We start from the raw sequence: 25,549 nt of genomic DNA, 5'->3' as shown, positions 1-25,549 counted from the left end.
CAGAAAATGCAATCAAGGAATGATCACTCAACTGGAAAACCAATAACTGATGCCTTGAGTGGGATGGTGCAGTATCAAAGCTGACGTATGAAAACCATCTGAAAAACCACCAATTCTGAGCTGGGTAGGTGGAGCTTGATCTTTGAATATCCCTCCATTATACAGTGGATTTTTGGATATTTCTTCAACACTAATCTTTGCTGAATGTTCATTTTATGATCATATCTGGCTTAGAATCGAGTCCCTAATAGCGTACGTGGGGTGGATATTAATAATTCCATTATCATCTGACTTTCCTGATCCTTGCCTAATCTAGAATCTCCTTTGACTTGATAGGAGCTTGGGCACATGTATAAGTGTTCAATGATCATCAATATAAAGTAAGTTTTCCAATTTAAATCTAATGTAACCAAACACTATCTCAAACATACCAAACACATAAAGAAAAAAAAAAGTTTTCCTTCTCCAATATCTAAATTATTGAGAAGACCACACAAAAAAAAAAAAAGTAATTCGAAGCACAGGGAGAAAATGGCGCTCGTTCCAAACTGGATCCGGATTAGCTTTGGCTAGTGTGAAGTATTCCTTCAGGATTCATTAGAGCCATAATTTGCAACTTTTTTTTAATTATTTTGTGTGTACACCTAATTAGTTTATTCACAAAAGAATTTTCTCATAGCCTTCGCTACTTTTTGAACCCAATTTATTACAGGTGAATAAAACTTACAACTCGTCATCTACTAATGCCGCAGCCTTTGGTTCAATTATGCCGTTGACATGGAGTCCAATTGTCCAAGCAATGGCGGACTTTATTGCATAACTTATACCTCTCTTTGTAAATCGGGAAAAAAAAAATTTCTGATCTTCCAAACAAAATTACTTGTATACTTGTCTGCTTTGAAGACAAGCGAATCAAATAACAGCATTGGCAGATTGCAAATCAGACCATGTAGTAATATTTCCAATTTGCTTTTTGCTAAAAAAAAAAAAAGGATCGATCCTCTGATGATGAGTTAAGGGATGTCACTGGGCAGAAGCCCTTCAATCCCACCATTTTTTATTTATTTTTAATCTCGGAGTTCCTCGTGAAGTTCATATCACTGTAGGTTGGATGCTGAAGCCAATTTCTTTGATCTTCTGCTCATGTAAATCTTGGTATAAATCTTCTTGGTTCTGATTCCCAATAGAACATCCAAACCAAACCCAATGACACAGGCAACGGCCATGATAATGAACACAAGTCTATAACAATGGGCACCAACACAAGTGTTGCCACCTCCTGGTGTTGGGGTAGCTTCTGCGTCGTATAAAAATCCGGCAAGCAGACCAGAAAAGAGGAAGGAACCAAGAGGAAGGTTGAGGATTAAGATGTTGTAAATTAGACCAAAGTACTTGAGACCAAATAGTTCAGAGGCAGTTGGGACTGAGACAGCTAAACGAACTCCGTAGCAGACGCCAACAACAATTGAACCAATGTATAAGGATCCAGGCAAAGCCACAGCCATGAGGATGTAGCCAACAGCCATTAAAATCTGAGATGCTGCATTCCAAAGAGGCCTTGGGGTTCCCGCTTTCCTGCAAGAATTAAAATGAGAAAAGATCAGGATGTCTCTGTTAAAACATAAAAGACCTTATTTAGACAAGGGCTAACATCCATTCATTCAACCATCTTTTCTCTGATGAAAGCTGCACCACTGAAATCTCAACTCAATGGTATAAAATTTAACTATCTCTCTTGACACAGATTCAACATATACAGTTAAAGGTCTCTCTTTATTCGATAGGACGCTGAACAGCCCCGGATATAAAACCAAACTCAACTGTGACGATCGCGACATCGACACCATCCAAGAAGTCAAGAATTGGACCCAACATTAAGAGAAGGGATATTGCTTAAAGCAAATTTATTGGGAACTGAGGCAAGTGGGGTTGGTCCAACCAGCAGCCATGTGAGATTCAGAAATGACTAGCCTAAACTTTGGTTCAATTTCACAACGTGATTTCAAATCGGGAACTGATTTTGGATCAATTAATCAAAACTCTCAAAAAAGAAGTAAGCGATGGCAAGAAATGGTAACCCATAGATCCAAAGCAAGGACAGAAGTCAACTAAAAACACCAGGAACAGCAAATCCTAATTAATTAAGCTAATAAAGAAACAAATCAAGATTAAACAGAGAATCAAGAAACTTACTTGATGTAGTACTCAGACACAGTACCAGAAATAATCCTTCCAAAGAATCCCCATATACTTGTCATGGAAACAAAGAGAGATACATCAGCATATCCAAGAGCCAAACCAATCTGTCCCATATTATTCATCACAGCCAAACCTGTGCCAACCCCACAAAGGAAAGACAGAAACAGAATCCAAAAATCAACAGTCGACATTGCCTCAAAAATTGTATGATCCTCTCCAATAACCGGCCTCCTCTTCACCACCTCCACTGCCTTCTCCTCCTCTACAGCTCTTGTTCGCTCCACCACTGCTTTTGCAGCCTCCTCCGCCGGCTTTTCTTGAATCTTCTCCTGGGTTTTATCTTCTCTCAATAAAGGTTCTTGAACTTGTCTTTCAACATCCTCTTGGTTCTTGAACCGGTTCAGATTCCAGCTATTAATAAAAACATGAGCTGGAGCTGCTAATGGAGAAACTAAAAGAACTAGTAATATAAGTGAAAACACCGATGAAAGAACATGGCTAGGATTTGGAATAAAACTGTATGCCAACAAGTAAACAGCAACAATAACAGCAACAACGTTGAATAAATTGAAGTATTTGCTTTCTTCCTTTTCTTCCTCTATAGTGGCGGCGGGTGGGGTTTCGCGGAGGAAGACGATGGCGGTGAGGCAGACAGCGAAGGGGATGAGTGCAAGCATGATAAGGAACTTTGCAGGGTCATCCGCAAATAGAGCTGCGCATAGGTCGGTGAATATGGCGGTGCTTAGACCTACATAACCCTTCAAGATTCCAGAGACAGGGCCGCGGTTGCGGCGGAAGTTGCGGATGCAGGTTACTAATACCGCCGTGTTCATCCATGTGGTGCTGTTGCCTCCTAGACATAGGAATATGCACATCTGCATTCAACATTGGAAAAATAGTTACTCGATACGCTCATCACAACACTAATGCACATGATCCCATTAGACTGAAAGTAATTATATAATCAATGCCATAACTAAAGCACCAAATCCCATCAGATGATGAAGGGTTCTAAATTGCACTATTTGATAAGTAGGGATTAAGGGTGATGTGAAATTTTACCTGCCAGTAAGAGAGGGGTTGAATTCTCCTACTAACAACAAGCCATTGAGTACCATAACCAATAAGGCCTTCAATTGAACCAATAAGAAGAATAACTGGAGTGGGCAAACGATCAGAAGCAAGACCAGCAAGCAAACCAAAGGCCTTGCCAACATCTTTAGCAACAGACAAATTGTTGAGTTCAAGTTGGGTCAAATTCATAAGTGTTTTAAGTGCATCGGAATAGTTTGAGAAGGTGTAATTGTTGCCTGAAATAGCTTGGACCCAAACAGCAGTTACAAAGCCTAGCCATTTTGTAGCTTTGAAAGAAGTTGACGAGGTTTGAAGATAACCCATCAATCTAATCTATTTACCGGTCTTTACCAAGAAAAAAAGAGTGCTTTGCTTTCAAGCTCGGACACAAAGGGATATATATACATATACGCACACACTTCTCCTCCTCCTTTTCAAGTGACTGTAGTTCTTACAGGGACACGTACGGTGCAACTTGTTCTAATGTGTGGCATCATGGAAGGCTGTCTCGTGGTTAGAGCATCTCCAATGAGCTACTAAATAATAGTAAAAAAAAATTAAGTAGAAAATTAAACAAAATATTAAAATAATTTTTCTTTCTCTATTTTTATATATTTTTCAAAAAAACCAAAATTAATTAAAAAAAATCATTAAAAAAAAGTCAATTAAATTTAGCCACGTGAAAATACAAATAACGTCAAAATCATTAACAAAATAAAATATTTATTTATTTCATTCTAATAGAATTGATTTTTCAAATAGCATTTTTTTATTAAAATATACAAATAAAAAAAGTTATATTTATATTATTTTATCAATTTATTTTTTTAAAATAATATCTTCCATTGAAAATGCTTTTGGTGTGAAAACTATCATAGTCTTTATGTGGTGTGATTGAAATAATTATTTTTTATTTTTAAAATTTATATTTAATATTAAAAGATAAAAACATTCTAAATATATTTTAAAAATAATTTTAAATAAAAAAAATCAAACTTTAAACAAACAAGCGGCTGGCCGCGCGTTGCTAAACAGAATAATTTTAAATAAAAAAAATCAAACTTTTAACAAACAAGCGGCAGGCCGCGCGTTGCTAAACAGGATCATATGTATTTTTTAAAACCGTTTGGATATTCAAATTTCGTCTCTTCCCTGGTTGAATCTTGGATAATTCCTACACGCTTTTGGCTGCGCGTGATTTTGGGGCGTGTACACCTAAATATACGTTTTGCTTGGGTTTTATTGGTTAATGAATGCGGGCGGCTATAATTTGGAGTTTTGCGAGGAAACATCTCTGTTCTTTGAATTCCAACGTTTAGCCTTAGCGTGTCCTGATAATCGTTGACAGAGGTTAGGTTTTTTTTTTTTTTAATGTGGATTTTCTCGAGGGATGGCATGCTGACGGTATACTATTTTAAGATAAAAACTCTTGCACTTCGGCAAAGCCCAAGCGCTGGGTGCCTCGAAGCGCCTACCGCTCGGACTCCCCTGACATAATGCAGGGGATTCCCATCCACAGTAAAGGGGCCTTCGCCCCTAGTCTCGCCCAACAATGTCAGACCGAATTCTACACGTTAATTGGCACACAAAATAAACCTAACGCCTTTAGCCTCCATTCTATTTTATTTTTGTTTTTGTTTTTGTTTAATTTGGATTGTTTAACACGCTCCTCATCATCATCCTTGCCTAGATTTAGAAGTATTAAAATGAAGTTAAGATTCTGATTTTAAGTTAGGTTTGTATATTAATTTCATTTCATATTTTGTATAGTCCTGACAAAAAAAAATGGCGTTGTATGATTTAATGGGCCTCTCGTGTATTTTAATTTTATTCGAAAAAAACATATGGTTTTGCCACTAATATATGTGCGTCGCCTCTTCGTTGTTCTTCATGCGGGAGGCCTGACTGCCTAATAAATTCCAGTTCAATACAGCTAGGATTTGGTTTTTTTTTTTTTTGTTAATTGGCAATTAGTGCATTCTTGATATTTTAGTTTTTTTAAGTGCTTCCTATGGTTTTTATTTATTTATTTTGGGAACACTGTTTATCATCGTGTATATTTTTTTAATCACCAGAACATGCTCTTACTTTTTATAATGATTGTTCATGCATCTTGAGAGGTGTTTCTTCTTGAATTCCTTAATCACTAAGCTAAACCAAATAATTTATGCAATTAGCTTTTAGCTAAAGCTCGAGGAAAGGTAATCGTTTCACATAACTCTCGGGAGATTGACGTAATCTTCTCGGAAACTTTTTCTTCCTTCGGAGTTATTCAATTTTGGTGAAAAAACGTACTGCCCTCCAGCCTAGATAGGCAGCGAGTTAAGTGGACTGAAAACTACGCTAGCCCTCGGGAGCAAGGACTCCCTTTCCATCTTGGGAATCATTGAAACCACTGGATTTATATTCTAAGCTTATCAAAAATACAAATGCGTATCGAAAACAGAAACTGTACTCCTTTTTTTATGATAAGAATATTTTCACGTGTGTCAAGATTATTTTATTTTTTCAGATCTTATGCAATTAATTACCTACACCCATTTTCATCATACAAAGTTAATTTCTTATAGGATCATTTGATTTACTCGTTAAAAGTACCCGGTGGAAGATGCTCAGATCACTTATACCCTTTTGAGAGTTTAATTGTGGTTAGTTTCACTAGTTAAATGAGGTGAACTTTAATTTTAAGAGTAATTGTTGGATAATTAATAGAGAACTACTCATGCAAAACACCATATGATAAACCTTATAATTCTAGCTTTTCGCTTCGGAGATTTTCATGAATAATCGTGGGATGATTGGGACACATACATTTGAAACCTCGATACATTCAATAGAAGAAAAAAAAGGAACAAATTGGCAGAAGTTTCCCAAGAAGTGAGATTTTCAACCGGGAAAGACAAGTACTTTTCTGGGAAATAAAATTAGAAAAATTAAAATTCCTTGTGTAAATCCCGAATGGATCAATTTTGGCGTGATTTAGTCGACAAGCAATCTCGTCGTGAAAATCCTCCCCCGACCAGTCACACAAGCGACGGCTCGTTTTGTGGGCGTGATGTTGCAAACGCGTGGGTAGAAAATCTTATCCCCTGGAAACTTGGACATTCTCTCACAGTCCGTACAACTGGCAATCAGCAGATTACTGTATTAATTCGTTGGATTAAATTTTATAACATTGATTTTAGAAAGAATATTGGGACAAGACAATCGTGAGGATTTTAATCCATGGTTCTTCATAAGATCCAAATTCAGAATTATAATTTGAGAAACAAACTTTTTACTATTTTTCCGAGTGAAAACTGGGATTTTATCCAGCCATTTATGAACTCAAGACCATTACTTGTGAAAATGGAGATTTCAGGCGAACATTCTCAAGCAATATTTACTCGCTACGAAACAGGGCTAATTTATCAAGAGAATGTGATGCCGTGTTGGTCTCTCTACTGGTACGAAACGTACAGATATGGTTTTGTTAATGTTTTAACAGGGATAGCTGCCCTCCAGTTTCAAGCCGAGTTGAAGGTGAAAGAGAGAATATTCTCCAAAAAAAAAAAAAAACTAGGCCAGATAAGAGAGTAGACTGATCACGTTTGTAGGCATGGCTGAACTTTTGCCTTATTAGACGTCTTGTTTTCTTGTTAATTACAAGTTGACCTTCAATATTGTCATTCCTCTAAAATAAATATAAAAAAAAACTATATACTATCCCCCAATTTTTTCTGATAAAATCGAAACAGAGTTGAAGATTTATATCTGAAGGGATAATTGGTGGAAGGAATTCAAATAAAGTATATATTGGACAAAATTAAGAGGTTTCACCATGTGGGATCTTGTGCTCAGAAGCCAAGGCTTAAATGACAGGTAGCTAGTGTTTAACAAGAAGCTACTTTCACCAGTAAAATCTACAACCCACGGTGAAGAACAAAGTGAGGTAATTTGGAAAGGGTGGTTAACTCTTCAGGTTTAAAGTTTATTTTATAATAATTATAAAATTTATAAAAATTAATTAAAATATACATAAACTAATCTAAATACTCATATTAATAAAAAAAAAACAAAACGCGTAAACATTCTAAACTAGCATCATGTTCAACAGAAAGTCTCCTCCTAATAAGACATTTTTTTTTTTTAAAGTTTGATGGTGTTATTTTTTAAAATATTTTTTATTTAAAAATATATTAAAATAATATTATTTTATCTTTTAAAATCATTATTAGTATTATATTAAAACAATCCAAATACATGTAAAAAATAATTCACGAATTAATTTAAAGCAGATGGGTCCCTTCAAAACTCACTGATTTTCAATATTGTTTGAAATAAGAAGTGTGATGAGCATCGATCAAGGCACACGGATCCACCAGAAAACCACTCGACATAGAAATGACAATTTCTTTAATCTCTGTCTATTACAATGACATCTTGCTCATCAAAAATCTTGATTAGATGATTACGAGTGGAATGTACGTACGGTGCTCTTTATACATGTTACTGTTACAGCCTGCTTTGGTAAACAGAGACAAACTTGTCTTCATCCCTTCTTTGGCAATCCATGCACCTTGCAGCCCTGTGGGGAAATTACGAACAAGAAATTCTCGGAAAGAACATGTTCATTCATCCCTAAAGTCACTGTTAGAATTTTTTTGTCCTATATGTTGTCATGTCATGAAACCACACCATTCAGTCGTGTTAGGTTTGCAGAATAATATATTTTAAATATGGTTCTGGTCATTGATAGAAAGTTCATCATCTAATTTTCTTGTTTGAATGGCAATGCAAGATTTTTTGCCCCACAAGATCTTGACTATTTGATGGAAAAGAAACCATTTGATGTAAAATGCATGGGATGCCAATTGCCAAGTGAATATTTTTGTGCTAGAGAAGGCATGGCCCTGGCTGCCTCAGGCCTTTCTTCAGTTATGGCTTCTAAACTTTTCAATATCTTGAAAAATCCTCTTTAAACTAGTCTTGCTTGTATTGATGCAAAGAAAGGGACACGCAGTATTGAAGATAGAATTTTCAGAGCTTAGAGATAATATTCCTTTCACATGCTAGTGATGATAAAGCACTCTGAAGGGTGAATCATTACCCCTGTGCAATTTGCAGACGGCCTGCCTCTATTCTTGGCTGGCTGCTTATCAGCTGGAGTTGAAATAGTAATCTGAAATGGAAGCCTATCAGATTGATCTGTAAACCCTGTTTCTCCGGATAATCGATAGCTTCATCATTAAATACAGGTGGGGAGATACCTCGCCACCTTACACATATAACATTGCTAACCAAGGCCATATATGTAACATTTATGTTTGAAAACAATTTTAAAAAACCATTGAAGTTCATATTGTGTTTGTGAGTGATGCTCATTACTAGCTACTCTAAAAAGCCATGTAGCATATTCATATTACTACATCATATTGTGTGTTCTTGCCAGCGTAAATCACGGATTTAATTGGGAACGTGGTGATCCTTGAGTCAGCAATCACATAAAAAGTCTCACGTTTTTCCAATTAAAAAATTCTATCAGCTTTTAAAAATTCTGTTAAGTTGAATATGTGATCCACATACGATTTTTTTTTTTTTTTGAAGAACACAACATCCTCCTCCTCCTCCTCCTAAGATAATGAATCTTAAAACAGTGGTTCTTACTCAAGTCTGAGGAGCATCGTCATCCTTGATTGTCAGATGTAGGAATGCGGTATTTGCAATCTAACGCAGGAGTCAATTAGAGATTTTTTGTCTTGCTCGGCTTGCTCAATCTTACGAACAATCTAACTAATGGAAACTGTTTGAATTCGGCACCATATGAAGGCGTGGACCTAATTTTTCTACCGTGTCTCTGCCTTCAAATAATTAATAACCCCAACCCCTTCAAAGGAACACATCGATCCAAATGGCATTTATCAAATAACTTTCTTTTGTTTGTGGGTTGATAATGTCTCCTGTAGTCTAATGGTCTGAATTGGTGGTTTGGTACGTAGCTATATTTTATCATAAATATTGGTTGATGAAAAACAATCTTTCTTATAAATGTTCCAACGTGAATGGATTCTAGAAAGAACTTGTTTTTAATAAGAAAAAACTAATTTGAAGATATCTTATATTATTTCTATGCTAAAAGATGAAAGAAAGTCTCGGAAAAGAAATGATAAAAGAAGAAGAAGAAGCAAAATACATGTGTTTGGTCTCTCCCTGGAGACTGTACCCAGCTATCCAAGAGATATTGCTTTGACAGGAGCTACAATACAATGGCACATGTTTTTCCCATGGAAGCAAGTTCCTTTTAACGTTTTCTCGGTGAATCTTTCAAATCGAATTTTATTTAGATTTTCATGTCGATCGATGACCCACAGTGTCCTTAGACATGCATGTGGATATAGAAGGTGATGTAATTATCACAGATTGGTCGCTCCTCTTCTCCTTTCCCGGTTAAACGCGTGAGTGATGAGATGATAGCTAATTTCATTTTTATTTCTTTTCGTGCTTTTTTTTATAAAAAAAATTGTCTTGGATTTAAATTTAAATTTTATTTTTTCCAATTCATTCCTTAGTTTTTATTTTTTATTTTTTAAAATTTATTTCTCTATTTCCTTTATACCTCCTATTGAAATTTTTTTGCTATCCTCTCATTTATTTTTTATTTTTTTAAAGTTATTTCTCTATTTCCTTTATACCTCCGATTGAAATTTTCTTTAACGCCTCTCATTTATTTTTTATTTTTATTTTTATTTTTATTTTTTCTAATTATATATTTTTTTTGTTTTAATTGATTTTTTTCTGTTTTACTTTTTAGTATTTGATTGGTTATAAATTATGTTTTATGAATTTTTTATTTATAATGCTCATGATAGAATGATTTGGATCATAAGTTTGAAAAAATTACGTTAATCAATATCATTTTTTTATTTTCTTCCAATATTATTGTTTTGTATTATTTTTTAAATATTTATTTTGTATTTATCTTTAATTTTTTTTATCTCAATTTATTCCAATCTCACGATTTACATTATGAGTTTTGTAGATTTTTTTAATGGATTTTTTTAAAAAAATTTATTTAATTTTGTAGGATATCATTATGATTTATCTATAATTTTTTTTATTCTATACAAATGGACCTTATTTTTAAAAAAGAATAATTTTTTTGATATATTCAACTTTGCATAATATTTTTTTTCTTTTATTTTATTAACCAGTTTTATGTGAGTTTTTTATTATCTTTTATTGATTTTAATAAATTAATTTAACACAAAAAATTGAGTAAATATTTTATTTGACGGGATCAAATATCTTGATATACATCTATTTTCTATTTTTTTAGTTATTGTGATTTTTTTTATTTAATATACACATAATTTTTTTGATTTACACTTTAAATTTTTTGATATAAAAAACATATTAAAATAATTTATTTTGCTTAATTAAAAAAAATTATGACCCATGGCTAATCACATGACTTTTATATATATATATATATGATGCAATGCCCACGAGATGCTGCGGGCTTGTGGCATACTTGTATGCTGTCGCAGGTTTGTAAAAAAAATAAAAATATATATATAAAGAAAAATTGTTGCAATCCACAATGCTTTCAAGAAAAAAATTATAAAGCTAAATTCTTAATCAGCTTAATATTTAAAAAATAAAATGAATTAGAAAATTTTTAAAAAAAAATCATAACAAAAAAAATCATATAAAAAAATATTGTAGCAACACACAGTATTTTTTAAAAAAACTATGAAGTTAAATTCTCAACCAGCTCAATATGAAAAATTAAAATCAATAAAAATGAAAGAAAAAAAATCATGTAGGGAAACACTGTAGCATCTATAGTGTTTTACGAAGAAATCTACAGTTGTAATTCTCAATCGACTCAATATTAAAAATAATAAAATCGATAAAGATAATTTTAAAAAAATCATGTGAAAAAACACTGTAGCAATCCAGAATGTTTTTTAAAAAAGTTGAAAAACACTGTAGCAATCCACAATGTTTTTTAAAAAAGTTCAATTCTCAATCAACTCAATATAAAAAAAAATGGACAAAGATAATTTAAAAAAAAAATCATGTGAGAAAATATTGTAGTAATCCACGGCGTTTTAAAGAAAAAACTACAAAGCTAAATTCTCAACTAGCTTCATATTAAAAAAATAAAATCAACAAAAATAATTCTTAAAAAAACACAAAACACAAATAAAAAAAGACAATTTTGGGAAAAAAAAGCAAAAAAATGAAAAAAATATAAAAATACATGAAAAAATTTAAAGCTAAATTCTCAACAAGCTCAATATTAAAAAAAATAATTTGACAAAGATAATTTTGAAAAAAAATATTTAAGAAAATACTGTAATAAGATAAAAATTATATGAAAAAATATTGTAATAATTCATAGTATTTTAAAGAAAAAACTATGAAATAAAATTTTCAACCAATTCGACATAAAAAAATAAAATAGACAAAGATTATTTTAAAAAAAAAATTCACATAAAATCGACAAAGATTATTTTAAAAAAAAATTCACAAAAAAAACATACAGGAAAATATTATAATAATCCATAAAAAAAAAAACATACAGGAAAATATTATAATAATCAATATGTTTTTTTTTTAAAATTTACAGAACTAAATTTTTAATTACTTTAATATTAAAAAATAATAAAGATAATTTTAAAAAAGAAAAAAAAAAAGATAATCTTGTAAAAAAAAGAAAAAAAAACATTTAAAACCCAAAAAAATGAAAAAAATAATAAACAAAAAAATATATGTATAGCATAGGAAAAGCTACAACACTATTTCCTGGCCTGTGTGTGTCTATATATATATATATATATAGAGAGAGAGAGAGAGAGAGAGAGAGAGAGAGAGAGAGAGAGAGAGAGAGAGAGAGAGAGAGAGAGAGAGAGAGAGAGAGAGAGAGAGAGAGAGAGAGAGAGAGAGAGAGAGAGAGAGAGAGAGAGAGACCTTGCCAAAATTTCAAGAGGTTGGGTTCGTGTTTCTCCGTTTCTCAACACAATTAGACATCAAAACATGGGGAGCAGTCCCAATTAAAACATTACAAAACCCAACTCAAACCAGCACTGTACAGCCCAAATCTCTCAAGAATTTGGTTTTTCTTTGGGTTAATCTTGTTGGGATTAACAAACAGGCAACAGTGGCCTGTCAAGTGACATTGCCCGCCTTGACCGTAATCTCCACCCCATGTCATGCCAAGATGCCATCCTTTAAGAACCAACAACGTTGTTCTCGTTGTTCCAACATCTTGCAAAGGAAAAAATAATTGATAAAAAACAGTATCAGTTCTTAGCAATCACTGCTTTGATTTTTCGGGACACTCTTCAGCTTCTAGACCCGAAATAATCCCTCTCAGGCAATCGAGGTGGGATCTTTTTATGCTGTGACCCATGAAGGAGAATCAAGTAAATCAATGAGATATTAAGCAAAATCAAAACAATGGTTAGAGTTTTTCCAGCATGTGTGTTTCAACCTAAGTGCCTTCTTCTCTTCACTGTCCTGGTTATTTTTCTCATCTTTGCTTTTACCAATCCTAAGCAGGTACCTCTCTTTGTCAAAGTTTGTTCTTTTTTCTCAACTTTAGTTTTTCTCAGAATAATTTGGATCCAGACTTGCGGGTTTTGCTTTATTTTTTGTGATTTGGGTTTGGTTGTTGAGTTTGATCTTTATTGTTTTGTTAGTGGTTGTTGTGAATTCATTGAAAATTGAGTGGATTAGTTTTGGATAAGGGCAGCAGTTACGTGTTATTGTGGTTCTGCTTTTGCATTGTATATCAAAGGTTCTCAGATGTTAGCTTCTTGTTTGAGCCCTCAGTTTCCCGTGGCCAAGTTTTTACGTAAATTGGTGGGTTAGCCTAAGCGTGTCACTGTATTTTATGAATCTTTATCAATGATCCACAGTCTCCAATTAGCAGTTATGATGACAAGCCGGATCGATATTGTTAGTTACTTGTCATGCTAAATTTTTTCCTCCCTTTTGGTTCACTGCTGGTTTATTTGTTTAATATTTCTTTCAGTTTCAAAAATGCTGCATTGCTTCTTGTTTTGTGTTTATGAAGTGCTAAGTTACTGTTTTTATTTCATTGCTTAGGTTGAAGTGAAGGAAGAAGAACACGACTATGAGATAACACATAGAGTATACTTGGATATTGATATTGATGGGCAACGTCAGGGTACAGATCTTTTATCTGCACGATTGAAGAACTTGTAATAAGAACTAATATTTTGGAAAATCTCCCCTCTTCTTTTCCTTAAGAAGCATCAGAATGAAAAAGCAATTTTCTAATGTACGCTTATTCTAGTGGTGGTTGTGTATCAGATTGATGTCCCATAAGTTGGTTTCCTTTTTATCACTTATTAATTTTGATTACATGTCTGGATTTCTGCAGGTAGAATTGTTATTGGATTATATGGCGAGGTTGTACCAAAAACTGTAGGTATGTTTTTGATAAACCGCACATGTGATGGACAATCTACCTTCAATTTGCGAAATCCAAACTCAGAGATAATCAGCATTCCCATGATGAACTATATTAGTTTAGTACATTTATATTTTAGATGGTTGAATAGTTGATGTAACCTTTAAACTTCTTGTGAAACTTCCTTCAGTCTCCACAAACAACCAAGGTGTTTCTCCTTTTCTTGCTTGCTTGAAAAATGGAAAAAACAATGTCATAGTTGCAGTTGCTTATTTAAAAGCTCTGGATAACTTAGTTAACATCTCCTAGATCTTGTTCATGTATATAGGATCATCCAGACAGTATATGCTTTTCTAGAGGCTCATTCGCTTCTACTCTCTATTGTCTCATATATTATATTTCCATTTGTTCACTCTTTCTTTATGTTCTTGGCATTATGAATTAAGTAATTGTAATTCAAGATAATCATTTTCTAGCATTGATCACAATTTTGATTGTTCTGTGACTGTTGTGTCTGATATTCTTGGTTCGCTTTTGTGTCTGATATTCTTGGTTCACTTTTCAAAGAAGTATATACTGGAACTGAGTTTACCCTTGAACCAGTCTAGACAAGTATAAATCTGGATAGACAAGTATAAATCTAGACATAGTCCATGTCATTCAAGCTGTGCTAGGTTTAACAAGCAACTTAAACCAAAGGGAAGAAATTTTACTTTATCACGATTCCTTTGGAAAGCCAGACTGTCCCTTTGAAACTGACCTTCATTTGTTAAACCCATTGCAAAAATGTGTCTACTAATTGATTTTTCCTTCTTTTCCAGAAAATTTCAGGGCTTTATGCACAGGTATTTTCCGCTGTTATCTTTTAATTAATTTCTCATGCTATGAATCCTTTTGCTTCCACTGTCAGTGATGGTAGCCATTTCTATAATTTATGTATTGATATAATTATTTCTATTCCTTTGCAGGGACAAAGCATAAGGGTGCAAGTGGGAAAGCCCTCCATTATAAGGGAATACCTTTTCACCGTATAATATCTGGCTTCATGATTCAAGGCGGTGACGTGGTTTATGGTGATGGGAGGGGAAGTGATTCTATATATGGCAGTGTTTTTCCTGATGAAAATTTTAAGATAAAACATTCACATGCAGGTGATTCAATTCATATCATTATGCTGATTGCTCTTTATGGCCACCAGTCATGAATATAAATGGTTGAAGCTGCAAGTTATTTTGAGTTTGAAGGCTTCTCAATACTATCATCATTTCTCTCACTTTGTTTGTTCCATTTCTGCAGGAGTTGTTTCCATGGTGAATTCAGGACCAAATTCCAATGGTTCTCAGTTTTTCATCACCACCATCAAGGCTAGCTGGTAAGTTATTGTGAAATATAGATAATATAAGGAGCAGACCTGGTCAAAATTGCTGGTCTCTGGCAACATAGCAAGACCTGTGTCTGACCATGCCTTATCTATCTGTTTTAGATCATTTAGTTCTGAAGCATTTCAAGCTATGGGATAGGTTCTCTTTACCACCCACAGCAAATCTGTCTCTGAATGAAGCTAGTTGCTTCCGCACTAATGCTGTTTTATCACTCTGGTTTAGCTAGTTCTCCGAGGATTTACCATTGACAAAGTAATTGTGCAGAAAGTCTGCATAATGATGATGATGCATGAAACTAAATCTATGCTAGACTGATCTCTGGATGCACGTGTCAACTTATGCAGGTTGGATGGAGAGCATGTTGTTTTTGGAAAGGTTATCCAAGGAATGGATACGGTTTATGCAATTGAAGGGGGAGCAGGAACTTACAGTGGAAAACCCAGAAAGAAAGTAATTATTGCTGACTCAGGAGAGATACCTAAGGACAAGTGGGATGAGGAAAGATGAAGCTCCGTTAACACCAGCAAGTTTTTGTACTCTTGAATTTGCTAATCTGTGATTAGATAATTGTTTAGTTACATGTATATTGAGCTACCGCCTGTCATGTTTTGGATCCAGAGTCTTATGCTTTACTGGATATATTTCATCACTCTGTTGTATTCGATAACTGTTATTAATAGAATCATTTCATTTTCTTAGCAACTATATTGATCTGTTCTCATCTCCTTTTCACTTCCAGCTTATTAAATTCACTTCAATTTTTATTCAATTGATTACCATCTTGCAACTGTAGAGATTTGTTCTGGTGTCCTGGTGACTCCCTCAGGTTTAATTCCTTACAGTCTGACTGATGCTTTATTTGAATGCTTAGACCCTGATAAGATAAATGAAGAGAAACAGAAACCTGTTATTTCATTTTCGAACAGTGAAAATTATTCTTATTCCATCAGCTACATAAGCATGGGGACATGGCGACAAAGGAAAGCAGATCAGTGAAATATTTATATATGCAAGGACGGAGCCAATAAGTTTCTGCCTCGCATGAAGGTTAGACTTGAACATAAATAAGCACAAGGACTGACAAGCAGACATGATAAATATTCAAGGTTATCTGAAAGATCTCATGGACATTGCTGTTGCTTTCGAATTTCGTGTCTGTCTACGACTTTGTGCTTGTCATGTAGACAACTTTCTTCTTCTGTTTTAGCATGAAGGGCTTTTTGGTACCCACATTTGCCCATCGAAGGCTCTGTTTTTCCCCACGGATTATCGCCCATGACAAATTTTTATCTTCTATTTTTCTTGCAAAATTCTTTCCCGTGATGCTTCTGTGGATTCGAAGCAGAAAAGTAGCATGAACAGCAAACCCATCTACCATGAAAGCAAATCCCAAGGATAATATATGTGATTTTCGCACAAAAACAAGAAATGATGCGGTACTGGTGTAATGTGAACAGTATTACTAGACACAGCATAGTTGCCAAAAATGGACAATAAAAAATAATTATCTGGTCACCATAGCTCAATCACTTACCTCCTGACAGTTGACACATAATAGTTGCCAGAAATGGACAGTAAAAAATAACAATCTGGTCACCATAGTTTAATCACTTAGGGAATCTCCGATGAAAAAACTGCATGGTATTAAAATAACTCTTTATTCATTGATTTTAAATCTTTAAAGGGATAACCATATAGAATGTTAAAATCTTTTTTTGTTAAAATAAAGAGTTATTCATGTATATTTTTCAAGAAATGCATAAAATAGAGGGAAGATTTTAACTACTTTTTTAATCTTTAAACTTTCCTTTTTTTCTCCTTCTATATAAAATATAAAATGAGTTATTAAAATGCATTTTTATATTGAAATATCATATGAAAAAAAATTATATTATTTAAAATACTATAATAATGTGGCTCTGTCATATTGATTTGGCCATTGCAAATGCCATCACCACCTAAAAGTCATCATCCAGATTCCAGACTGAGACACTATCCACCAGTCCCGCGCGCAACGCATACAGACAGTCAACGACAAACAAAACCAAAAAGAAGGATGCTCTCTTCCCGATCGCCACCACCACCTTAACCACCGTCCAATAACACCACCGCCACCACCTCCTCCTCCTCTCTCTAATGGGTAGTAGTGAAGAATCCAATAAACCGACTTCACTTTATGATTCCTCTTCACAATCACAACCTCTGCTCTTGAAACCTCCTTCAATTGAAGAGCCAAACCAACCTGACCAGCCTGAATCTGACCCGACCCAGTACCTCCAGATCTCCTACAATTATGGTCCTAGACCTTTTAAAGACCTTCCTTTTGTAATCTTTTTTGTTTTTGTTGTTCTTTGTACTTTTGGGTTCGGTATCTTCTCTGTTTTTCACAAAAATTCTAATTACTCCAATCTATCTTCTTATAAATATGATTTGAATTCTAATTCTTGTGTAAGAAATTCGACCCTTAACGGTTTTTACGAGTCAAGATTTGATTTTTATGCTTTGAGTTCATCAGGTTCAGTTTTTGTGAAGTCTTTGATATGGACCCTTGTAGTTACTTTGATTTTGAGTGTGCCCATTTGTTTTCTTTTGCTTCTTTCGCTTAAACATTACACTAAGCAGATTGTGTATGTGTCACTTCCTTTTTTTGTTGTCATACCTATTTTCTTTAACGTGTACTGGTTTGTTGCTTGTACTGTTAGCTCTTCTTGTAGTGATGCATTCCCTTTAGTTTATAGAATTTTGGTCTTGGTTTTCGTGTTCTTGATTATTGGGATCATTGTGTGGATTTTTGTCGCTAATTGGCATAGAATTCAATTAACAGTGAAGATAATTGGGGTTGCCTCTGATGCTTTGTCTAAGAATTTGGGTTTGTTTGTGGTGATCCCGTTGTTAACACTTGGATTAGTGGTTTATTATGCGCCAATTGTGGTATTTTTAGTGTTTGCGAGATTGAATGGGAAAATTGTGCCTAAGGAATCAAATGGAGAATATAGGTGTGTTTGGAAGCAGGATAGTTGGGTGCCAGCATACTATACATTGGCAATTCTTACAATGTTGTGGTCTTTGACTATTATGGTTGAAGCTCAGGTTTATGTTATAAGTGGAACTGTTGCACAGTGGTACTTCACGAAGGAGGATGCAAAACCTAGAAGAAGTATAAGAAGTTCTCTGAGGTGATCTGTTGCTACTTATTCTTTTGTTACACTTATTACGCGAACATTGCATGTGTTTTTGGAATGTGGTTTATATTACAAACGGTTCTCTTGATTCTCATTTTTGAATTTTTAGGAGTCCTTATTGAGCCAGGCACCTGTTAGTGGTGGTTGTCAATGATTTCCATGACTTGAATGTCTTGATTGTTGATCCTGCACCTAGCTAATAGGATTATAGGACAGCTTGAAGATTTTATTTTGTTGGCCGGAATTCTGTACCTCCAACTAGATAAAGATTTCGCATTCCAATTAATCTCTATAAATTTATAATTGTTTGCACTATCCTCTTATTGTCCTCAACACTAGTATCTCAGGGCACATTTCCTAACGTGCTCAAGATGAAAGTTTGTTAGAGATTTATAATCATCATCATGACATGATTATTGTTTTGACCTTTGTGTTTAAAATTTTGCAGACATGCCTTTGGTCCCTCGTCAGGCACTGTATGTTTATCTGGACTGCTTATTTGTGTCGTTCGCTTTGTGCGTGCTGTTGTTGATAGTGCAAGACAAGAGGATGTTCCTGGGATGGTGAACCTTGTCTTGCGGTGTTGTGTCAAAGCATTACTTTCAGCAGTAGATTTTCTTAACAAGTTCACAATCAACTTTGTGGCAATAACCGGTGAAGCCTACTGCACTTCTGCAAGGATGACATATGAGCTATTAAAACGTAATTTGCTATCTGCTGTTTTTGTTGAAACTGTCTCCACTCGTTTGCTGGCTGGAATTACATTCGTACTCTCAGCAATATATGCAATTGTGGTGAGTAGTTATTCTAACCTTTTGCTCCTGTTGTATTCCAGCGTTCCTAGTTGATGGTGATTTACCATGAGTAGGTTCTGCATGTATGTCCATACCAGTAATTTACTATGTGCTTGCATGTTGAAGTTATTTTGGTGCTGAAAGAAAAGACTGACCTTTTATATCAAGATGATTTGATCTAATGGTCTAATGCAATTGTTTTTTTTTTTTTGTAATTCTGTATTTGTAAACAGGTCTGCGCTATCCTGAAAGGTGCAAGTAGTATGGGGGTTTATTCATACGTTGTAGCAGTTCTCGCATGGGCACTCCTGATTATTGTGCTGGGTTTCTTTGTTCATGTGCTGGACAATGTGATCGAGACTGTTTATGTATGCTATGCCATAGACAGGGATAAGGGAGAGGTTTACAGAACAGAGGTCCATGAGGTTTACAGTCAGCTTCCTATTAGTAGAAATCATAGGCCACCCATTGCTCCCATCGCTCCTGTTGTATAACAAAATTTCCTTGTCTAATCTTTCATGATTTTTGGTCTGTCATTTGTTGTCTGTATGATTTGATAACTGCCACCTGGCAGATTGAGCATAACTTCCATTTGCTATGAACTTTGTTTAATAAAGAGCTGGATTTTCCAGGCAAGTCAAAGATCAAAGATGTTAATATGCCCTATGACCTGGTCTTAATGTGTTGTCTTAAAGCATGTTATAGTGGCATGTTTCATTACTGGGGTGTAAACTCTTGATAAGTGTTCTCTCTGATGCTTTTAGACTGTGCATGGATCTAGTGGTTCTGAAGGCAATCGGCAGCTATGGTTTTCAACCGTGGACTTGTACCTTGCATTTGTCTGATGCTTCTAGCTTTTCTTATGTTTGTTCTGATAAACAGAGAGCACCAAATGCCTGGTGATAGTATTGTACAAGGAAAAGAACGTTCTTCAGGTCTATTTTCCCCTTATTCCTGTTCATAATGGGAAACGCTGCTCCATGTCCCTGCTTGAGTTTAAATAAATTTTTATAAAAATACATGTTAATATTTTTTTAAATTATTTTTTATATTAACATATTAAAATAATTTAAAAATATTAAAAATATATTAATTTGAAATAAATAAAAAAAAATTCAAACTTTTCCAAAAGCCTTTCTAAATGTAAAATCATACAGGCCGGAATCCAGAATTATGCTCCTCGTATGGTCACACTCACATAGGCCTCAAGTAACATATCCTTTAATTCACAAATGAACTTTGGGGTTTTTTCCTGCCTTGGCTTCTGGGGCACATAAGAGCAAGTTACGAAAAAGGAGGTGAAGAACAGTTAAGAATTTCCAGGATAAATGGTGGGAGTTTCCATAAATCCACCATGATTTGTAATCCTCTTTCACAAGTTATTCTAGACTCTAAGCAGAAAGAGTTAGGTGCAAACTATGCCTCGTCGATCCCATCTAACAGCATATTGACTAAAATCCAGCTCTGGACTTTGTCCTGGCAAAGTTCAAATTGTCTCCTATGATCCCACTAGAAATGCTGGTGGTCCTCCGAGCATGAATTCAATTAAATTTCACCTATTTTTTTTTTTTAATTTAGTCTTCTTCTCAATTAAAATTAGAATTTCGGATTTTTTTTGCAACATTGTGGATACAATTAAAAAAAGGGTTTTTCATCAAAATTATTAAAATCTGGTATGACACATAACTTTGTAATGAATTTATCAAAAAAAAAAAACATTTCAACCTAAAAATTTAAGTAATTAAATAAGATTCTAAGATATCATTTATATTATTCTCCAACAGAATTAACTTGGGCTCATTAATTTTTTTAAAAAACTAAAAAAATATTATTTTTTATTTTTTTAATACAAATTAAATAAAAATTTTAACTTAATTAACCATGTAAAACCAAGTTAATTATAAATTATTTAAAAAAAACACCTGACTTAGACCGGGGGCTGATTCCTGCATCAGCCTACGGTCGGGTTTATAACTTTTTAACGTGCCTAAACTCGTTGCTAGATATGCCATCTCTAGTCTATCGGGCCCTTATGAGTGGGCTCTTTAGCCTAACGAATTGTTTGAACTCCGACCTATCACAGGCAACATTAGGCCTTTGGGCCTACTCTGCATCCCGTCTTCTCTTAGACAAAGGCTTCAGGGAAAGTAAAGTGGAAAAACATCAACTTCGTTTTAAAGTTCTTGGGAGCAAGTAAAAAACGATAAAAAAAAAGAAGGAGGAGCTTTTCTCCCGATTTTTCTTCTCGCGCAAGCACAGCACAGAGAGTAACAACAACCATGGTTCTCGAGGTAATAAATTGGTTGAAACCCTAAAAAAATAGTCATTTGTTGTTAATCTAACAATTATCTTGTTCAACATAACAAATAATTTTGCTTTTTTTTTTTGTTTGGTTTTGGCGATGTTTAGGCGACTATGATATGCATCGACAACTCAGAATGGATGCGAAACGGCGATTACTCTCCTTCTCGCCTTCAAGCTCAAGCTGATGCTGTTAAGCTCTTATGCGGCGCTAAAACCCAAGTAATTTAATGATTTTATTTTCGGGTTTCATTTTTTTTTTGTTTGATAAATCTGGTTTTGATTTCTCTGGGATTTTTTGGGTAATTGAAGTCGAATCCAGAGAATACAGTCGGGATATTAACAATGGCCGGCAAACAAGTTCGGGTTTTGACTACTCTTACTAGTGATCTGGGCAAGATTTTGTCTTGTATGCACGGTGCGTTTATTTTATACCATGCCCCTTTATCCTTCAATTGTTATTTGAAATTATTGTGGATTTAGATTTGTTTCTTAGATTGAATTATTGGTGGGTTTTACTTTGTTTTGATAATTTAGACTTTTTATGTTATTTGGATGTTATCGAGTTCGAAATTTCTATGCACTGTGAATGGCAAAGATCACTACTTTGTAAATGTGTTTTGATAATTATGAGTCTTTTATGGTTATTGGAGATGATCTAATTCTGATTTATTTTTATTGTGATGGTAAAAGTTTAGAATTGTGTAGCTAACTTGATAGATTGCACCGATTAGAACTGTGTATAGGAGACAAAGAATAGCAAAGCATCTTTCTAAACATGAAAAACACCTTAAACCAACTCTAAAGAATGTGGGTGGTGATAATTTATCAGTTGAATTCACAAGCATTCTCTTGCATTTTTCACCAATTATTTGATATTAAAGTCTTTGTTCAATTTCATTTTTGTCTAGGACTTGAAGTGGGTGGTGAGATGAATCTATCAGCAGGAATTCAGGTTGCACAACTAGCTCTTAAGCATCGTCAAAACAAAAATCAGCAGCAAAGAATAATAGTGTTTGCCGGAAGGTAAGCTTGTTAGTTGGTTTGCTGCGATTAGCTTGTTCTTTTATGTTTATGATCTAAGTTTGTCTTATTTGCTAAATGTTTTTCCAGTCCTATCAAATATGACAAGAAAGTGTTGGAGACCATAGGGAAGAAATTAAAGAAGAACAATGTATCTCTAGATATTGTTGATTTTGGTGAAGAAGAGGATGGGAAGCCGGAGAAGTTGGAGGCTCTCTTTGCTGCTGTCAATAGCAATGACAGTAGCCATATAGTTCACATTCCTCCTGGTGGAACTGCTATTTCTGATGCTCTGATGAAGTATGATACTCTAGCTTCCTTTCTTTACTAGTTGAGGCTACAGTTATAAGTGTGCAAATTTATTATTGTTTCCTTACCAGAATGGTTCAGAATATACTGATTTGAAACGGTGATTTGTTACAATAGAGATGTTATGTGTTGTAACTGTGGATTTGATTTGGAGAACTGAAGTAAGTCACATATAATTGAAGAGCTGCTCACAATTTGTTTACTAGTGATAATAAGCAGCTGAATTGCATATGATTAGATCAGATATTTCTCATCTCATAATGATACGCAAGATATTGGACCGATCAATAATATTTTACCTCGTATACAATGTAGTTTGAGTGATATGATTTTTTTGTTCTTACGTTGGCAGCACACCTGTATTCACTGGAGATGGGGAAGGAGGAAGTGGCTTTGCTGCAGCAGCTGCAGCGGCTGCAGCTGGTGGCGGTGACTTTGATTTTGGCGTAGATCCTAATTTAGATCCAGAGCTGGCTCTTGCCCTTAGAGTTTCTATGGAAGAGGAGAGAGCTAGGCAAGAAGCTGCTGCAAAAAGGGCTGCTGATGAAGCTGCTAGACAAGAAAAAGGAGAAGAACCATCATCCAAATCACAGGATACAACAATGGTTGAGAAGGCTGCTGAAGCAACTAGCAGTGCTGCTGATCCAATGGTTGGTTTCATTTTGAAGCATACCTTTTGTACTTGTGTGTCAGTACTTTTGTTGGACAAAGCTTGCTCTATGCTTTCTGTTTTGGTGCATCTCTCTGTTTTCTCGATTTAGCTTTGACAATTAACTGTTGTGGTGATAGGATGAAGTGAATGCATTGCTTCAGCAGGCTATTGCACTGTCAATGGAAAACCCTGCATCCGATCCCTCTGTCCGTGATTCTGAAATGGCAGAGGCAACTAATGATGATCAAGATTTGGCTATGGGTAAGTTCTGTTCCATTTAAAAGGCCTGCTGATACTTCAAATTTCTCTCTGCTTATGGCTTCTCTAAATTCATATATGCAAAAGTGCTTCTATGTATTATTTGCTACATGAACACTTGGGTGGGAGCTCAAAGCTAAATTTGATTTCTGATTGATTCTTGTATGATATATTTACATTGATTTTTATATTACTTTAGTATTTCATGATTGTTTTTCACTTGTATTGCGGGTAAGAGAATTCAGGAAGGAGAATGCGTTATTAAAAAACCAACAATTATGGGATTTGCATGCAATTCAATTTTGAATCAACTAGCAAGTTTCAATGCACCCAAAAAATATGCAACTATTCCATTTCTTCTGGAACTTCGTCTGGTATTTGTGTAGTTATGATTTTTTTTTATGATTGTTCATTGATTTTTCTTTTTCAGGTTCCAGATTTATAGGTAAACACATATCATTTTTGCCCTAGTTACAGGGAAATTGACATTAAACGTTTCTTTAGCCTTGCCATGCTGTGTGCCAGAGCTTCAAACACTTGTCAACTTTGTTCTGATGCCATGATTTTCAAATTTAATTGGTGAAACCTGCTTTGATCCACTGAATATATCTTGCATGCAGCTCTTCAGATGTCCATTCAGGAAACCGCAAAAGATTCATCAAGTCAGTCAGACATGAGCAAGGCACTGGAGGATCAGTCTTTTGTGTCATCTGTCCTTGCATCAGTAAGTAGTCTTTGAACCCGCCTATAAAGAACTCCTTGATGAATCACATTCAGCGCATGTTGTTTTCTTTCTGACATTTTATTCCTCTTAACAGCTTCCAGGAGTTGACCCTAACGATCCCTCAGTGAAGGAGCTGCTAGCATCTTTCCAAGGCCAATCTGAGGTGTGTTCATGAAATTCAGACAACATAACCTGCATTTCAATTGAGTAATGCTTTTTATTTAGCCTGTTCATTATGTCAAACATTTGCAATGCATGTGTCTGACTTTTTATTCGTTGCTACCAGTCCGGACAAAAGAAGGATGAAGATAAGCCACCAAGTGATGACAAGTGAAACGTGCTTGACATGTCTTCATGAAAGAAAGCTTCTTTGCTGGTGACACAAACCACATTGCACTGATGAGAATGAATGAAAAGCAGACTTGATAGAAACACATGTTGAATTTACTACTCGTTTTCCAATTCTAATGATTGTCACTTGAATAGGCTGGATATTGGAGTAGGATGTTAGAATTGCTGTCATTATGCTTTTTAACGTTATGCAATACAGTGGCGCACTTTATGGTTGCTGATTGGGAAGGAAACAAGGGCTCGATGTCAAAATTGAAACTGCTTTAGGTCATTTCATTGATGTCACTCTGACTTGTATTCTCCCCATTCGTTTCCCACCCCCAATCCTGATTGTGTGAAATAATGTCGCCAGCCAGGTCAATAATCTGGTGAGAGTCTGCCTGGATCCCTCTTTGACAGGGGGTAAACAATAGCACAAGCCAGATTGCCCTGTTCAGAAATTGTATGGGAAGAGGCATTGCCGCTGTTAGCAAGACTGGAGGCAGAGCGGTTATCGGCTTTAAGCCTCTACAGAAACTGCTAGGTTTTTTCTTTGTTAGTCCAATCACATCCAAGGAATGAGCCATTAGTGATTTTACCGCCAGATGCATAAAAGCTAGACAAAAGGTTTATTCTGGATGTGAGAATTTTAAGTTAATTAATTGAGATATCAGATTAGCTCCTTTACCTAAGCTATCTATATCAATCATTAACGGCCATCTTCTCCTCAATATTTTCCATCAGGCATTGATGTTTAGATGGCCTTGCCAAACACATAAAACACGGCCAAATCACTCACGTCAATCTTCTATTTCACTAGGCGGGGCCATCAATCTTTTTCAAGAGTGGCTGCGAGATTCGCCGAATTCATAACCCTGTGCAAGGATTTAGGTGCTCC

The 25,549-nt window shown here is 34.8% G+C and overlaps 4 protein-coding genes across 6 annotated transcripts; 3 read left to right on the top strand and 1 right to left on the bottom strand.

Annotated features, from left to right (window-relative positions):
• Positions 1–874: 874 nt before the first annotated feature.
• Positions 875–3,652, bottom strand: LOC105141056 (uncharacterized). The gene is made up of 3 exons (XM_011048151.1): positions 3,262–3,652; positions 2,194–3,074; positions 875–1,575 (listed from the first exon to the last, which is right to left on the bottom strand). Exons 1-3 carry the CDS (start codon positions 3,595–3,597, stop codon positions 1,098–1,100), a joined length of 1,695 nt encoding a protein of 564 aa, XP_011046453.1. The 5' UTR covers positions 3,598–3,652; the 3' UTR covers positions 875–1,097.
• Positions 3,653–12,238: 8,586 nt separating this feature from the next.
• On the top strand, positions 12,239–15,783 carry LOC105141038 (peptidyl-prolyl cis-trans isomerase CYP21-1-like). Of its 3 annotated transcripts, none has more exons than XM_011048141.1 (7): positions 12,240–12,720; positions 13,369–13,450; positions 13,667–13,714; positions 14,518–14,541; positions 14,665–14,847; positions 14,993–15,068; positions 15,423–15,783. In XM_011048141.1, the coding sequence occupies exons 1-7, from the start codon at positions 12,718–12,720 to the stop codon at positions 15,583–15,585; spliced, it is 579 nt and encodes a 192-aa protein (XP_011046443.1). In that variant the 5' UTR covers positions 12,240–12,717; the 3' UTR covers positions 15,586–15,783. The 3 variants fall into 3 exon arrangements, with proteins under 3 accessions (XP_011046435.1, XP_011046443.1, XP_011046428.1); XM_011048126.1 differs by having other exon boundaries at positions 12,241–12,819; XM_011048133.1 differs by lacking the exon at positions 14,518–14,541 and having other exon boundaries at positions 12,239–12,819.
• Positions 15,784–17,004: 1,221 nt separating this feature from the next.
• Positions 17,005–19,703, top strand: LOC105141031 (CTL-like protein DDB_G0288717). The gene is made up of 3 exons (XM_011048113.1): positions 17,005–18,254; positions 18,709–19,054; positions 19,288–19,703. Exons 1-3 carry the CDS (start codon positions 17,215–17,217, stop codon positions 19,546–19,548), a joined length of 1,647 nt encoding a protein of 548 aa, XP_011046415.1. The 5' UTR covers positions 17,005–17,214; the 3' UTR covers positions 19,549–19,703.
• A 1,519-nt stretch (positions 19,704–21,222) lies between these two features.
• On the top strand, positions 21,223–24,958 carry RPN10 (regulatory particle non-ATPase 10). The gene is made up of 10 exons (XM_011048099.1): positions 21,223–21,345; positions 21,464–21,577; positions 21,668–21,773; positions 22,267–22,381; positions 22,469–22,678; positions 23,040–23,337; positions 23,477–23,600; positions 24,218–24,321; positions 24,416–24,484; positions 24,608–24,958. The coding sequence occupies exons 1-10, from the start codon at positions 21,334–21,336 to the stop codon at positions 24,653–24,655; spliced, it is 1,200 nt and encodes a 399-aa protein (XP_011046401.1). The 5' UTR covers positions 21,223–21,333; the 3' UTR covers positions 24,656–24,958.
• The last annotated feature ends 591 nt before the right edge of the window (positions 24,959–25,549 follow it).

The sequence above is a fragment of the Populus euphratica genome, unplaced genomic scaffold, assembly GCF_000495115.2.
Source record: "Populus euphratica unplaced genomic scaffold, PopEup_1.0 scaffold3.1, whole genome shotgun sequence".
Taxonomy (NCBI): Eukaryota; Viridiplantae; Streptophyta; class Magnoliopsida; order Malpighiales; family Salicaceae; genus Populus; species Populus euphratica.
Note: the sequence above shows the minus strand (reverse complement) of the source record. Positions and strands in the feature narration are given on the sequence as shown.

Bases quoted from the DNA above. Each gene is read 5' to 3' on its own strand.
- LOC105141056 (XM_011048151.1), bottom strand. From the start codon at position 3,597: ATGGGTTATCTTCAAACCTCGTCAACTTCTTTCAAAGCTACAAAATGG. The intron at 3,075-3,261 runs GTAAAATTTCAC...TGTTGAATGCAG, and splicing joins AACCCCTCTCTTACTGGCAG to ATGTGCATATTCCTATGTCT. The intron at 1,576-2,193 runs GTAAGTTTCTTG...TAATTCTTGCAG, and splicing joins GTGTCTGAGTACTACATCAA to GAAAGCGGGAACCCCAAGGC.
- LOC105141038 (XM_011048126.1), top strand. From the start codon at position 12,718: ATGGTTAGAGTTTTTCCAGCATGTGTGTTTCAACCTAAGTGCCTTCTT. The intron at 12,820-13,368 runs GTACCTCTCTTT...TTCATTGCTTAG, and splicing joins CTTTTACCAATCCTAAGCAG to GTTGAAGTGAAGGAAGAAGA. The intron at 15,069-15,422 runs GTAAGTTATTGT...CAACTTATGCAG, and splicing joins ACCACCATCAAGGCTAGCTG to GTTGGATGGAGAGCATGTTG.
- LOC105141031 (XM_011048113.1), top strand. From the start codon at position 17,215: ATGGGTAGTAGTGAAGAATCCAATAAACCGACTTCACTTTATGATTCC. The intron at 18,255-18,708 runs GTGATCTGTTGC...AAAATTTTGCAG, and splicing joins AGTATAAGAAGTTCTCTGAG to ACATGCCTTTGGTCCCTCGT. The intron at 19,055-19,287 runs GTGAGTAGTTAT...ATTTGTAAACAG, and splicing joins CAGCAATATATGCAATTGTG to GTCTGCGCTATCCTGAAAGG.
- RPN10 (XM_011048099.1), top strand. The intron at 22,679-23,039 runs GTATGATACTCT...TTACGTTGGCAG, and splicing joins ATTTCTGATGCTCTGATGAA to CACACCTGTATTCACTGGAG. The intron at 24,485-24,607 runs GTGTGTTCATGA...CGTTGCTACCAG, and splicing joins CTTTCCAAGGCCAATCTGAG to TCCGGACAAAAGAAGGATGA.